At 47.2% G+C, this 14,010-nt stretch overlaps 1 protein-coding gene across 2 annotated transcripts in view; it reads right to left on the reverse strand.

Moving 5' to 3' along the window:
* Positions 1-197: 197 nt before the first annotated feature.
* Positions 198-14,010, reverse strand: part of MYO7A (myosin VIIA) — a 62,528-nt gene continuing 48,715 nt past the window's right edge. For both annotated transcript variants that reach the window (XM_050712003.1, XM_050712007.1), the window contains 17 exons: positions 13,113-13,230; positions 12,696-12,822; positions 12,412-12,581; positions 12,111-12,301; positions 11,431-11,555; positions 10,446-10,603; positions 9,183-9,336; positions 8,856-9,011; positions 8,544-8,649; positions 7,190-7,303; positions 6,304-6,391; positions 6,011-6,117; positions 4,905-5,090; positions 3,838-3,954; positions 3,045-3,128; positions 2,637-2,756; positions 198-2,237 (listed from right to left, as the gene is read on the reverse strand). In XM_050712003.1, coding sequence (XP_050567960.1) covers positions 2,148-2,237; positions 2,637-2,756; positions 3,045-3,128; positions 3,838-3,954; positions 4,905-5,090; positions 6,011-6,117; positions 6,304-6,391; positions 7,190-7,303; positions 8,544-8,649; positions 8,856-9,011; positions 9,183-9,336; positions 10,446-10,603; positions 11,431-11,555; positions 12,111-12,301; positions 12,412-12,581; positions 12,696-12,822; positions 13,113-13,230 — 2,211 coding nt within the window. In that variant the 3' untranslated portion in view covers positions 198-2,147. The remainder of the gene's footprint in view (positions 2,238-2,636; positions 2,757-3,044; positions 3,129-3,837; positions 3,955-4,904; positions 5,091-6,010; positions 6,118-6,303; positions 6,392-7,189; positions 7,304-8,543; positions 8,650-8,855; positions 9,012-9,182; positions 9,337-10,445; positions 10,604-11,430; positions 11,556-12,110; positions 12,302-12,411; positions 12,582-12,695; positions 12,823-13,112; positions 13,231-14,010) is intronic.

Below are 14,010 nucleotides of genomic sequence, written 5' to 3' on the forward strand. Positions count from 1 at the left end.
CACTGATGGTTCTCTCCCCGCTGCCGGATATTCTCACCAGGAGCTCTGTTCCACCAGAAGTCCTCTCCCTGCTGAGGACCTGGGGGCCCTGATCCCACCCGTGGAGCCACCACCACGACCGCACAGTGCAGGACAGCCTCCCGCAAGCCACTTTATGCCTTTTAATGAGAATATTTCACTTGGACATACGTTTTTTTCATGTTACATTGCTCGGTGTGAATACAAAGAGGCCAGCAGACGCTAATACATATGACACACAGGCACACGCACACAGAGTCCCAGCACCCCCTAAACGGTGGGGTGCACGGGAGGCCAACAGAGCTGTGAACGAAGGGACGAGGGTGGCGGTGGGGGAAAACTGGCCCAGACCAGCACTGGAGAACATTGCTAGGCTGCATCGTCTGCTGAGCGTGTTGTGGGCGGCAGGGGTGGCTGGAGGCTCATCGTGGTGGTAAGGGGGATCTCCTAGCAGCCCTGGCTGGCTGGTGGACGTCTCCAAGCAGCATTTTGTTTGCTTTGGTGGGGAGACCGACGTCCAAAGCCACTGCTGTATCCCCGTCAGATGCCGTGCTCCTGGCGGCCTGGCAGGTAGTGCTACTGGTGACACAGCGCTGGGAGACTGAGCCCAGTAAGCCCAGCAAGGGTTACTTGAGCTTAACTGGTTAGTGACACCAACATCAGCTCTCAGCAGACACTTCTCACCCCTCCTGATGCCACCTGCCCAGGAGCGTGCTCCTCTGAAGCCTGGATTTTGGAAAGGCACCCCGTGCTCCTTCCCCTACATGCCCCCAGACACAACATGCCTTTAGCCTCCTCTCTGCCAGCAGGTCCCAGCTCTGGTCCAAAGGAGCTGCCCCACACTGCGTGGTGTTGGGTGGACGATGGGACAACCAGCCAGCAGATCAGCAGGGCCAACCAAAGACGGAGAAAAACCCACTGAAATCATGGGCCTGTGCTCTCTGAGAGTGCTTCAGGCTCCAACCGGGACTGGCAGAGAGCCCTTTTATACAGCAACACACACAAAAGCACAACAAAATCATTAAGTTTTTTCCAGCTGTGATGGCCAAGTCCCCGTTTAGATCAGAGCCCTTTCTGCACATGGGCTTGGCCACAATCTTCCAAGAGCAGGAACTTTGAAATCCCTACGTCCACGTTGAAGCTTGCAGTAAAGATCCTCCCAGGGTTAATTTGTTGGGACACAGGGGGGCAAAAGGAGATGACATCTTCTGAGCTTCACTTCCAGCTGAGCCCTTAGGTTGGGGAAGATGTGCCCCCAGTCACTGGCTGTCACGGTGCCAGGGGGATCCTAGGGCGAGGAATTGTCCTGCAGGTCGCCCTCAGCCCTGAGTCATCGTCCAGATACCAGCACAAATTGCGGGATATTTTTTTTTCTTTTTAATATTTTAAAAAATAAATAGAAGAAGAAACAGAACTTTAAAATCTGTTCTTTAAATATTTCCAGCATTGCACGGACAGCACTTCAGTACTCTAGCCTGTTCGATCAGTGGTTTGTTTGTTCTGATTCCTGGTTAAAATGTGCTCCTCCCAGCCTGCTTTTTCTTCCTGTCCTTAAGAACACAGTGTATTCTTCTGTGATGTCAAAAAACAAGCCCCGCAGTGTTCATCAGACACCTTTCCAGCATGGACTGGGGCTCTGCTACTCCTCTTCAAACCTGAAACGCCCGTAAGCTCACCAAAAGCCGTTATCATCTCGATAGCTCTCTCTTTACTTAAAATAAAAACACAAACCAAACCAAACCAAGCCGCACGCACACGCACACACACACACAAATCCTCTTCCCAGAGCCTTTGCGATGCCAGCTGTTGGGTTCAGGCAAACGTCCTGCCGGAGTTTCTTTGTTCAGTCACTGCCTGAGAGCGGTGGTGTCCCCTGGAAATCTTTGAGGTTTTAGGTGGAGTCGGGGTGCAGGGTGGGGAAGGAGGACGGGAGGTCAGAGATAGTCATCCTCGCTCGAAGGGGAGGTGGGATTGGAGCCTTCAAGGTCAGAGTCCAGCGAACTCCCTGACGGCGTTCGGCTCATCTTCCACATCTGGGAGGCAAAGGTTCTCCCCCAGCTGCATGGGTACCCCACAGCCCTCAGCTGGCGAATTAGCCCCATGGCCACCTGCCAGTGGCTTCTTGCAGTTCACTTGCTACCCTTTGCACTCCTCTGTTTGCTCATGGCTGTTAGCATCTGGCTGATGTACGAGGTCAAAAGATCATCCATCTTGTACCCCTGGTGAGAAGAGAGAAGATGTTACCTGCCTTTATAACACAGCTTGGTCTCTGGCTCATGCCTCTTGAACATGCTTGCTACAAGTCGTTAACTTATATATATGTTTCCAGGTATATTTTTCCTTTCCTTTTTTTTTTTTTTCTTTCTTCCCTTTTCCACAATTGTCCTTGGGTGATATGGACCTGACACAAGGATCAAACACAATTTACAGAGCGGGTCTCTCCCAGGGGGCTGCTGAGACTAAGGATGTGCGGAGCTTTAGAAGGGGAGTGGATTTTCAAATGGCCAAAAATAATGCAAACCCCCCAAATTAATAACAACACAGCAGGACTTTTAATTTTGGCCTGCCAAAGTCAGGATTTGTTCTAACTGTGCCCATTAATCTTTAAAACTCCTTACCAGGGAGGTCTCGCAGAGCAGCTTGCTTCCCCTCACCAGGTTGCCAATAGTTATATGGAAGTAGGTGTTGCCACTGCTCCAGTTGGAGATCTTGGTGAAGGGGTGAGTGATGAGAATATCCTGGTGGGAACACAAGACTCACACTCAACACATGAGAGCCTCAACTTTTATAAAGGGCTGTGGGGACCTTTCACTTTCCTTCAAGCAGACCAAGGATGTCTGCTGAAATGAGAATATACCATGGCCTCACAGTAACAGCAGTGAGGTGCAAGACTGTGGATCCTGCATTCTTGTGGAGGACTGGAAGCTCCATGTGGCTGGTGGAACAACACAGCCTTTGGGATGACCTGTGTAAGGGGTTGGGGAGTTGGCTCAGGAGCACCTGGTGAAGACCTCAGCCTCGCTTACCTTGGTTTTGGGATCGATGAGGCTCACTCCATGCTTATTGATGGCAATTAGAAGGATTTCTGGATAATTTGGCTCTGTAGTTTGCTGTTGGAAATGAGATGAACTGGTTAGGGGAAGTGTCGTGCTGAATCAGGCCCTTTCCTATTTCCTCACCCAGTATCTTCTGCCAGCATTTGAATTTACATTTGGCAGCTAAATCACTCTGGCTAGAAAAATCACAGGATATTATTCAGATCCACTATGCCATCTAATGAACATGACAGAAATTAAGGTGCCTAAGTTCAAAGATCTCATGAACAGTTTCAGCATCATGTTTCCACACCATGCTTAATGTATGGTCCCTGAGTATGGGGGGTTGCAATAAGGTGTCCAGAGTTCGTGGACTTCATCACTACTGGCCTCCCCTGCCTGTGATGGGAACCTGGTGCCATGATGGGTGATCTGGATTGGGTTCACAGTGTGTGCAGGTGTGTGAAAATTACACGTTCCCCTTCGCCTTCACAAAACAGAGAATGGCTCTTGCCTCCTCGGCAGTACAGCTGCGAGGATAGACCTGAAGAGGACTGAGATACATTGATGCTCTGCAATGCCCCAGTATTGTAAAGAGATAGGGCAGCCATAAATGAGTATCTCAGCCCTTTACTGATGGAGAGACTTACATCCTTTCCCTGTCTTATCAGGGTTGTTCCAGTCCAGGCACTGGGACAACCCTGCATACCTGGAACCCCTCCATGATATGGGACTTCTGATACTGTCTCAAAGCTGCCAGGGAACCCCCAGGCAGGGCAGGTACCTTCACTTCAAAGAATGCTGATCCAAATGTAGGCCACTTGAAGATAATCTTTAGGAAGGCAAGCTTGGCTTCTTCTCTCGTTTTGCCTGCGTGCTTATTGTAGTATGCCACGATGGACTGCAACAGAGAGGACAGCAGAGCTGGAGGGTTTGCATTGCCTTGGACCAAAGATTCTTGCAGGGAAAGAAGCATCATGCTACAAAGACAGACTATCCTTCCAGAAACCATAATTGCTTCACGGTAACTGGGCTTTCGCTGAGATTCATTAACAAACCAAAGCATATGGTGAACCTGTGATCAGTTCTTCCTGCCTATTAGCTGTTCTCAGATAGCAAGTTTCTTGGGACAAGTAAATATTAATTGGACCAAGAAAGTTGCTGGAGAAGTTTTCCAGGTGGAGACATCAATTCTAGTCTCTGCTCCAATGAACACTTCACAGAAGTGTTGGTGGGTCACTGGAGCAGAGCCTGGAACTAAAGTAGGTCTTTTCTTAGAAGCTGTACTGATGACTCCATTATAGGGATTATAAATTTTGATCTTTCAATTTTGGGAGCAGAGGGGACTGGGGGGACTTCGACACAGAGAAGACAATAATTCGTTGGTTAGACACATGGCCAAGTTCAAGTCCCAGCAAACAGAAAGGACTTACAAGATTGTTTCTTGGCAGTGACACATCTAAATTTCTTCATGGCCTAGACTTGTCCGTACCTGTGCCACAGCTCTCCTTGTGCAAAGCGGGGAGAATTGTCTTTCTGCTCAGCAGTCTGCCTTCAACAACAAAGCTTTACATGAGACCATCCCCTAGATGTGTCCATACGGGACTGCATCCACCACTACAGTCACAGCAATGTGCAGCACAAAGCCCACAACGTGTGTGTGTGTCTGAACACATGTACAATTCCTTCTCTTGGTGCCATTGGAGAGATTGTGGCTCTTTTAAGGCTCAAGAGGGACCATGGGTCACTCCTTCTGGCAACCTGACTTCAGTGTTGAACATCAGACAAGTCACACGAGATGCTGGGTTTGCCCCCACCAAGCCTGACCTATGACTAAAGCTGCTGTTTTACCCGTTTCCAGTCATCTGGAGAGAGCTGCCGGACAAGGTCCTGAGGCACCAGCTCCTTCAGAAGCTTGGGGATGCTGGGGAAATAGGATTTGTCATCCTCAAACTTCACCCGGTAGATGAGAGCTGCCAACTGCAGGACCTCTTCACGTGTACACTTGTGGTAGCCGCGCAGGTACTTTGGTAACTCCTGTATGTGGAAGAAAGCCATTCAGAAATAGAGGGGGTGACCTCAGACCTTCACCCTCTGGTACTAAATCACATTTTTGGAGGTCTCCAGCTCCTGGATATGAGGCTCTGCCTTAGGAACACTCATAGTAGTTGTACCAAGTGTGGTGGACAGGAAGCTGCTCAGCTGAGACCACACTTAATGTCTGAAGATCCTCTCTGGCCTGAAACATTGTCGTGTTACAGGGTGGTCCCTGTGGTAGGTATCAGATGTGTGAACCTACAGTCTTGTTCTTCCTCCCTCATTGCTGAAAATCCAACCCTTGTACCGGACAACTGGAATTGAATGAGTTTTTTTTCCTCCCTTTATTTTTCCTTTTCATTTTTTTTCAATCTATTCCCCCATTACAAAAAGATGTTTGAAAATGTGTCAAGTAACTGTCAAAGCATCAGAGGATATGATCATATTAGGATAATTGCTTTATCCAGGCAAGAACACAGGGAATATCTGTGTATTTGCATATGTGTATGAGAAAGCTTTGGGACATGCCCATGCCTCTTTCTTCCCAGACGAAACAGGTGCAGAAGAGCTGCGGCTTCTTGACTGGCTGCTGGGACCATCACAGCTCATGCCCAAGAATGGAGGAGCTGAAAACCTTCAGAACGCTTGTGAATTTGTACCCCCTGCTAAGGCTGAGTGCTACTTTGTCCCACTTCTTGCTACTTTCCCAGGAACATCTGGCCCAAATCACAGCCGAGTTGGTTGCCCTACAATGCATGAAGCCTGGTCCTTGCCATACAACCCAACTGTTCTTCATAGCTCTCTGTTGAAGGCAGGACTTTGTTCTGTTAAAAGTAAAACTTCATGCATCTGCACATACACAATCTTTCCACCCTAATTCCTCCCAAAGTCTCTGCTGCTATCTCAGGTTCCCAGAGCACCTGGTAATAGTGGAAGATCGAATCTGCCATCGAATCCTTTCCAGGCGTTGTGTTGGTCCACAGCTTTTTCATGAAGAACACTTGGTAGGTGAGGGAAGGCACTATACCTGTGCGAAGGAAGCAGGGAGCAGATCTGAGAGCAATGCTGTGAGCACCAGCCAGGTCATCTGTCAGGTTCTGCCCCCAGGGCTGGCATGGACAGCACAACCACAGCAGCGTGGCCCATCTTTAAAAGGGCTGGAGGGCTCAAGGAGGGCTGTGCATGACCCAAAAGGAAGAAAAGTCACCGTTACCATCTTTCGCTGGTCTTGCTTTCTTTATCCAGTCCGTCAGGTGTCTCACAAAGTCAAAGAAGAAATCGCCCTCGGGCACACTGATGACCTGGGGGCACAGCACATGGTTACAAAAGCTGAGGAAGCAGTGGGAGGCCACAGGCAGGGCTGGCTGTTGCCCCATCTCCTGCAGTTGTTGCTCACTGCTTTGTCTCAATTAGACTTCTGTGCTACAAACTGCTGATGCCAGAAAGCCATTGCCAACACCTCGCTCTAATTCCACCCATTAATTCTTATTGCACCTTCCTGTTTCCCTGGAGCAATTAATTTCCCTTCCTGATGACTATCTCTGTAGATTTCTTCCAGTTGCCCAAGGCAGCTCTAAGCTTGCACATTTTTCTTAATCCTTATAAACCAGCCAAAACCAGGACATCATCTCAGCAACATGGGTTTTCTACCTCTTTCTCCTGATGGACCCTATCTCCTTTGCCCCAGATCAATGCAGCATCACAGGAACAGCTACCCAGAGGGGACCAGGCTGGCTCCATCTGGCAGTCCCCATGTGCTCTTTAACATTCAATTAATTCACAATGCAGTGACCTCTTCGGGCAAAAAATGACAAAAATGACAACAAAGGCAAAAAAAAGAGTGACTCTTGCCTCACTCTGGATCACACAGGGATTCAGTGGGCTGCAATTAGTGTGAGATCCTGCACATAGGGTGGCACTGGCTGCATCACTCAGTCAGCAAGACACAACAGGCTGCCACAGTGCTATCATCGGGCATTAAAGCCACCTGCTCTCAACACAGGAGACCTTTGCCTGTTTGTGTTTTAAGCCCTTTGGGATGATTGCTGTGAAGCACCGAGTGTTTTGGCATTACCCCAGCCTCTGTGTGGGTCACTCACCTTGTCAGAGATTTTGACGAAGAGGCTGAAGCCTTCAGAAGATTTTAGGAGCAGCCTGTTGGAGATGTTCTGGCAGAAATCCTTGGCTTTTGTGCTGGACTCCACCTCAAATGCCTACAAAGAAAGGAAGATCATCACCACTGCTACCTCAAGATTAATTTCTGCTTCATGCTCTCTTCGAGGAGCTCTAGGCTCAGATATGTGAAAAGATCTAAGTGCCCACCACCAACGGAAGAAGTGATTTGATGGATTGTGGCTCTGGACTTGGGAAAAGGAAATTTGCAGAAGTTCAGCCATGGCACTTATCATTGGGAACTTGAACTTCTACCCACCACATGCATGGCCACGTTTGCCTGAACCACCAGAACCCACGTTCCACATACCATGAGAGAATGGCGTGTTATACCACAGGGACACTACTTGGCCAGCCCACCTGGGTGACTGCCATGGTCAAAGGGACCAAAGCCACGTGCAGAAGTCCCCTCTGCCTCCTTCTACTGGCTCTTACACAGATGCGTGTGTATAAAGCAGCTTACTACTGGTCACATAGAAAAAATACTCAGAGTGATAAGTCATCCCAGAAGATCTGTAAAACCCCATTACAGAAAAACATGGGCACACACACAGCTACTGGAGAAGAATACCCTTTTCCCTTCGTGGGTGTGCACTGCTTTTCACATAAACTCCCTTGGAAATACAAGAATTTAGTTGTGCCCAAGGGCATGATGAAAGAGAGGAGCAGGCAAGCCTCACTGGAAGACTAATCAGTAGCATGACAGAGCAGTACCTGCAAGGGCATGCCTATCTGCTCCAGCCTCAATTTATCTACATGCCTTATTAATGTCTAAGGTGATTAATGAAAGGTTCCTGAGTGCAGATGTTATGATTTCTGCGTCATCTCAGGTCAGAATGGGGAATAATTTTAGTTTCCTTCTTGCCAGCTCCCTGCCCAGTCCCTGGGACTGGTACCCAGCTGGGTATGGTTTGGTGGACTGAATCTGTCAGTCGAGGCTGCAAATAACTGATGGCCAAGGCCTGTGAACCACTGAGGGCGTGGATGGAGATAAACACATCCTGTTTCTCTCTTCCTGGGGTCAAAATTTGCAGTGAAGGCTGACTCAGCACCCATGTCTGGAGAAGGTGAATTGCAGGAAATCAGACCCCTGAGCTCCAGTCTTCTATCCTGCCTCATCAAGGTAGATAAGGATGGATCTTTCTGCTGCTGCTGTTTCAGACTCTTCTGGGAAGGCTGAATTTATTCTGAATCAGAAACAACAGTAGCCTTTTCTGGGATTTTAATAAGAAAACTGACATCCATCCTGACAAAAATGAAGTTTCCTTCTATCCCATTTACCTCATCGGTGTCATCAGGAAAGTAAACCTTGTGGAAAATCTGGGTGGTTTTGTGTTGAATGGCTTCCACTTCTACGAGATGGGGAGGGTACTTTCTGGATCCATTCCTGCAAAACAGGGAGAGGCAAGTGCCATAGCATCAGCAACATCTTCCACCCAAAGTCCTTTTAGTTCAGTTTGGTTGAATGCAGAGAAAGGCTGTGAGCTTCCAGTGTCCTTCCAACTACTACCAAAATATCTCCTACTTGTAATTCCTAATGCATATTTGGATGCTGTGACATGGTCAGGACTAGGAGGTCTTTTGGTGCTGTACCTTAGGGCTTTCTGGAGTCTTTGGATGCAGTCTGCTGCCAACGGGTGATGTTTTCGGGACTGCAGAAACCTCTGGACATGGGGCAGGAGGATGTTACTTGGAGGGAAAAGGCCTGTACACAACCACAGCAGCTCCCAGCCTTTCTCTTCACTGTACCTAAATGAGGAGAGATCCAGGAGGAAAAAAGTTATGGCATGGACACTGCTCTGTGCTTTGGCATGGGTGAGTGGTTCTCAGCTAGAGGGGAGGAGACATGCTTAGGCTCCAGATCTCCTTTGCCCAACAGAGGCTAGTGTCTTTGGGCCAAGCAAAACCAACAACTCTTACTTGATGTGGTTGTCCGTAAGCTGCTTCAGGGTCTGGCAGTAGATTTCATCCTTCAGAGGCTCAGCTTTCAAGGCACCTTCAAATATTTGGTCTGTCAGCTCATTGACTGAGCGGGTCCTTTTGGATGGGTAGTCACCCATGTACTTCAGCACTGGTGGGAGGCAGGAGTCAAGGATCAGCTAAGCGGGAGGTCTGGAGAAGCCTTTCTGTTGATGATGTGATAAAAGACATCCCACATTTGACTACAGAAGTGGCTGCAATTTGGTGGAGGGGGCACAGTGGTAAGGCTTTAAATTTCTTTAGGAGATGTCCAGCGAGCTCTCTCTCTTTTTCATGCATCATCTCAGGTCAGAAAGAACCACTTTGGGGTTGGGATGTAGGCCTAGGAAAGCTCTGTGACTACTGTGTTACCTGATCACACATAGTGATACCACTGTAAAAGACCACATTTTCAGCTGGTGTCATGAGGCAGAGCTCTGCAGACAGCACTGGAGCTGTGGTAACATAAACCAAATGATGACCTTCACCACTTCACCATATTGTACCTATTCTGCATGACAACAGGTCACAGTATTCTGAATATTTGTGTTTAACATGGAAAGGAGAATGATAAAATTGCAGATGTTCTCAATTTTTACCAGTCCTTTTAGTTCCTACTACTGCTGTTATTTGCTGCTAGGAAGAAAACTGTAGCAGCAGTAACAGTGCTGTAGTATCAGTACCAGGTTTATACCAACAGAACTGTTCAAACTAAAGTCTGGATCCTAGAGCAAAACCCTACCAAAACACAAAGGCGACTTCCACAGGTTGGATTTATATTTGTACTCAGCTTCTTTCTCCCATGCTGTCTTTATTCTGCCAGGAAAGTGATACTCAGGCATCGAACCCTGTCCCTGAGGCCATGAGGACTAGTTTGCATCCATAATGATTAGGTCTACTCCCTTCTACAGCAGATGCATCCTGGAGAGTTGAAGCAAGCCAGAACAGAACTGTCGAGTTAACCACTAAGCGATGTGTACCTGCAAGACTCAGTAACTTACTCCCTGGACCTTGCTTATGGAGAAGACACCCATCAGCTCTCAAGGATGCTCAAATACAGATTTCGGCATCAGATCCATCTCCAAGTCCATGACATGGTCCCAAAGCCCTTAAGAGGGACCAGAAACCTTTCTATGGGCTTTAGTTGGGTCTCTGAAGAAGCTGCTCAGCCCTTTGCCTGTCAGCCCTGTTGCCCAAGGGCTGCCCCAGGCAGTGGAAGGATATCAATGAACGCCATGCAGGCTTCTTGGGACAGCTCCTCACTCCCCAGTATCTTCTTCAGCAACGGCTGTTTGATGGGCTCACGGGTGTAACACCACAACTTGTCCTTCCCACGGCTCTTGGTGATCATGACCCTGCTCAGGGTGTGCTTGGGTGGTGGCCTGGTGGCAAAGGCAAAGCAAAAGGAAAGGTGGAGAGGTTACAGGGATAAAAAGGACTGTGTGTAACCAGTGCTTCACCTGGAAGGTTGTTCACAACACCAGAATAAAGAACTCTTACACCAAGTGGCTATTCACCATTTTAAAGAGTATCCATCTCCCGCTGTGTCCAAAGATAGTCATTTTTCCTTTCCTAGGGCTCAGAAAAGTCCCTTTTGGACCCTATCCAAGCACCTTTTCTACTGAAAAAAAAAAAAAAGAAAAAAAAAAGCTTCTAACCACAAGAGAAGGGGTGATGGCAATGGGTGGTGAGGGAGATGGGCAGCAACAATGAAAGAATATTGCCCAGTAGAACAAACCCACCAGGGTGAAGACATCTCACAGGACTTGGTCTGTCTCCATGGGCTGCCAACCCCTCTAAACAGGAGAGGGAGTTTTTGATCAGTCTGGTAAGCTACATTCAGCAGCGGTGCATGCTTTGGAGCTGAGATGAAAATGTCCCCACGTAATTCACCTGCTGCCTACGTGGTCTCAGGCTGTGTAAGGGATTGCTGGGAAGGAATACTAGACCACTAAGCACAGCCTCCCACATAACATCAAATTTCATACCTTTACACCTCTGCTGAGCCAATTAAGAAATCCCTCATAAAACCTAGTCTGTGGAAAATTTATAACCCATATGCCATGTCCTAAACTGGAGGCTGCAGTTATATAGAATCACACAAAGGGATATTTAGAGTCTTTTCCAGCAGACAAAAAATCCTGATTCCCAAGCTACTTGGAGATGGATTCCTACATCTGCATTTTTTTGAAAAGGTTGAAAAAATCACCTAAAATAGTCATAGGAAAATTCCTCCAAGGTGTATGGCTTCACCCTCTCTTCACTGTCTGAAATTGCCATCTGGGAGGTTCTGATAACGTCTTGTCGTTGGTCAGGGGTCATCGTGACGAGTGCCTGTGGGTTGAAAAGTTCTCTGTCACCTAATATGTTTGATATATTTGAAGCATCCAGGGAGAGGAAGCAGATACAAAATGAAAAGACTGACAGGGAGTGAGTAAGAATAACCTACCAATTCCAGTTAATAGGCAGTAAGTACTGTGCAACAGTTATTTCTCTGTGCCATTCTCAGTCACTTATATAAAGAATAATGTGTTTCCATCATGTGGATCATTTCCTAATGAGAAGAATGTGTTTTGGATCCTACAGCTGCATATGTGAATGTAGTGGCTTCCTCTAACCCCAAATACAGTGGAAATTAATCAGGCCAGCTGGAGGATGTAGCAGGGTTCATGGATATTTCAAGCCATATGTCTTCAAAGTGAAGAGATCAGAGGAAAGGCTGAGACACTACTACAACAGATCACTTCTGACTTGGACAACTCGCCACCTCTCTCAGCCACACTGGTTTCCACATTACTGTCAGGAAGACTGGCTAGATCTAAGCTCTCCAGGAAGGCTTTGACCTCCTCAGGCTTTGTATCAAGTTGTGCTATGTGTAAGACAACTTACCACGATCTCCAGGGGAGGCATGGTGACTGTAGGCAAGACATAGACAGAATCTGTCGGGAAATCCCCTCTCTGCTTGGTCCGTTCATTGAACCCGTTAGCCCACCCTGAGTTCATCACGTGTTCTCCTGTGTCCTGGTCAAGAACTATGAGGTCTCCTTTCAGGAAGCTGAGGAACCCAGATTCTTCTCCCACTGCAATAAGAACAACCATTAGTATTTTTATTTTTTATTTTTTTCCCCAAATCCCTTTGGAGTAACTAATATGCCTACATGTTTGCCACTGGATCAGACTACTTACTTACCAGGGTTTGGGTTGTCTTGGAGAGTGACCACATACTTGGATCTTTTCCTTAGTCCTTCAAGGAAGGTCACCACAAGGTCCCGGATATCCTCTGCATTGTTGGAGGTGAAAGTGTATTCATCTCCTTTAATGGTGGCCAAGGTGAAACTCTGTCCTTGCAGTTTTCCCCCTCTGGGATATGTTTTCATAGAAGATATAAACAGGAAATACAATGGGCTCAAGAGGCAAAGCCTGGGAAAAGACTGCTTTAGGGTAAGATCACCAGCTAAAGTTATTCTTCCTTACCTGCTGCTTGACACAGCTGTGATCTCTGGAAAAGAGAGTTCTAAGAGAACCTGCTCCTGTTCATCCACAAAGTACACCCCTGTCCAGTTGACAGCTACAATCACATCATTTTTAGGGAGGCTTGGCCCTGGATTGTAGGCAAGACATACAATCTGTTCAGGAAGGGTCTTATGATATAAAATATTGTGTATATTTCAAAGGAAAATGCAATGTTAAAAAAAATCATTTATTTTTAGTAAGAAAAATAATGGCAGAATCATAGATTGAGCCATTGTTAATCAGGATGCACCAAAAAATAATGTGTCTAAAATAGACCACATAGATGACCCATTAGGTCTTATCGTCTGTGAAGTTCCTACTCTTCTTCCTTTTGCCTTTAACTACCCCATGCTCCAGGGATGTGCTCTACTGACTCACCTGAGAATTTGAAGGCTTCATAAAACCGAGAAAACAGCAAAGGCCACTTGAAACGTGCAAAATCCACCACCTCTTCTTTGACTTTTTTGGGATCTGTCCTCTTCTGAGTATAAATTCCCTACCAACAAAGCAAACCACAACCAACATGAAGCACAAACCCAGTTATATCTAGGAAGAGAGCAAAACTTAATTGAAATTCATCCAATCCACGCCATCTGAAGATCTTGGAATCAACATTAATTTATATCTCGATGATGTTAAGGGCCAAACCAAATCCCACAGGAACAAGTGATAGGTTGGACAAAGTCCTAGCAAAATTCTGGTTCCCACTTGAGGAAATAGTTTGCCTCTGAGAAGTCTGGGCGAGCTTCTAGAGTGACAAGTCTGTGTGGGATTAATCTCAACTAACTTTGGGTTTCCCTAATGAAGGTGTCTGCCTTTCAGCCTGACAGCCCTTTAGCTGGAAATAGATACTCAATGGCCCTTAAACATAGGCAGCTAGCTTCATTTAGGATGTTTTCAGAAACCTGAGACTACTATAAGTAGCTGACAGGTGGCTGGTGGAGGACCTGCAAGATCCAGGCCTTTCTAGACCATGAATACCCCAAGCAACTGATTTGTGACCCTGTGTTTCCACTGGCAGAACTGGGAGGTGAGACCAAGCAAACATGGAGATGCTTGCATTTAGGGGTCTAAATCTGAAGCTGGCGCCTGCCTTTTAGTGAGTGCTAGTCCTCATGCCTGCATTACCAACCCTCATGGTAGTAATGAGTTATGGGAAGTGTGGGTTTGATTAATCTGCAGGAGGGTGTCACAGATAGACACCAGGGATGTTTTACACAACATCTGGCACAATAAGGTCTCAATACTGGGACATAAGACGCCACTGTACTGCAGA

This window comes from Cygnus atratus, chromosome 1, assembly GCF_013377495.2.
Source record: "Cygnus atratus isolate AKBS03 ecotype Queensland, Australia chromosome 1, CAtr_DNAZoo_HiC_assembly, whole genome shotgun sequence".
Taxonomy (NCBI): domain Eukaryota; kingdom Metazoa; phylum Chordata; class Aves; order Anseriformes; family Anatidae; genus Cygnus; species Cygnus atratus.